We start from the raw sequence: 1,160 nt of genomic DNA, 5'->3' as shown, positions 1-1,160 counted from the left end.
GTCCCACTATCAGAGATCACAATCTCTGGGATCCCGAATTGGGTTATGATTTGTCTCTAGAAGAATTTTTGACATTGAGTGGTCGTGATTGTGGCGAGTGCTTTAGCCTCGATCCACTTGGTACTGTAGTAATCAATAGCCATGATAAGGAATTTGACTTACCCGGGAGCGGTGGGAAAAAGGGCCTACAATGTCGATTTCCCAGATTTCGAAAGGGCATTCTGTTGTTATCTTGTTGAGTTAGTGTGGGGCCACTTGGTGGAGTTCCATGTGTATTTGGAATTGTCTGCAACTTTTGACTAGCTGAAGGGCATCTCTGATGATGGTAGGCTAGAAGTATCTAGCTCGGATAACATTCTGGGCTAGGGTTTTTCCTCCGATGTGGTGGTCGCAACATCCTTCGTGGAATTCACGAAGTATGTAGTCTGTCTCGCCGGGTTCTTCGCACTTGAGGAAGGGTTGGGACAATCCTCTTTTATACAACTGTCCTGCTATTGTGGTGTATTTTGTGGCTTCTCGCTTCACACGTTTTGCTTCCTTCGGGTCCTCGGGTAGGTCCCCGATGATAAGGAACCTGAGGATCGGGAAGGTCCTCAAGTGCTTGTTAGACAAGGGAAAATTTGTCGAGAAGGTAGTCGCGACGGAAGGTGTTTTGACGGCTTCTTGGATTAATGAACGGTTTGCCGAGATTGACTTGGTGCTCACTATCTTTGAGAGCAAGTCGGCTCTCGCGTTCCTTTCTCTGGGAATGTGCCGGATAGACACTCCATCGAATTCGGCAATCAGCTCCTTAACCATGGATAGGTACTATTGTAACAGGGGATCCTGTGTTTGATAGTCCCCATTTCTTTAGGAACTATCTGGGAATCGCTACAAACCTCCAGTTTTTTGCGCCGACTTCTTTAGCCAGTGCTAATTCGGCCAGGAGAGCTTCATATTCTACTTGATTCTTGGAGATTGGAAATTTGTATTGAATTGACTATTCGATAGTAATTTCGTTCTCGTTTTCTAATATTATTCCTAATCTACCAGAGCTATTGTTCGACGAGCTATTGACGTGGTCTTTCCACAGTTTGGGAGCTTTGCTTTCTAAGGTCATCTCGGCGATAAAATTAGCTATAGCCTGAGCCTTGATCGCATTTCTAGGCTCACATCGGATT

The 1,160-nt window shown here is 45.4% G+C and overlaps 1 protein-coding gene across 1 annotated transcript; it reads right to left on the bottom strand.

Annotated features, from left to right (window-relative positions):
- Positions 1-330: 330 nt before the first annotated feature.
- On the bottom strand, positions 331-798 carry LOC140183075 (uncharacterized). The gene has a single exon (XM_072231086.1). It carries the CDS (start codon positions 796-798, stop codon positions 331-333), a length of 468 nt encoding a protein of 155 aa, XP_072087187.1.
- Between the last annotated feature and the right edge of the window lie 362 nt (positions 799-1,160).

The sequence above is a fragment of the Arachis hypogaea genome, chromosome 20 (assembly GCF_003086295.3).
Source record: "Arachis hypogaea cultivar Tifrunner chromosome 20, arahy.Tifrunner.gnm2.J5K5, whole genome shotgun sequence".
NCBI lineage: Eukaryota > Viridiplantae > Streptophyta > Magnoliopsida > Fabales > Fabaceae > Arachis > Arachis hypogaea.
Note: the sequence above shows the minus strand (reverse complement) of the source record. Positions and strands in the feature narration are given on the sequence as shown.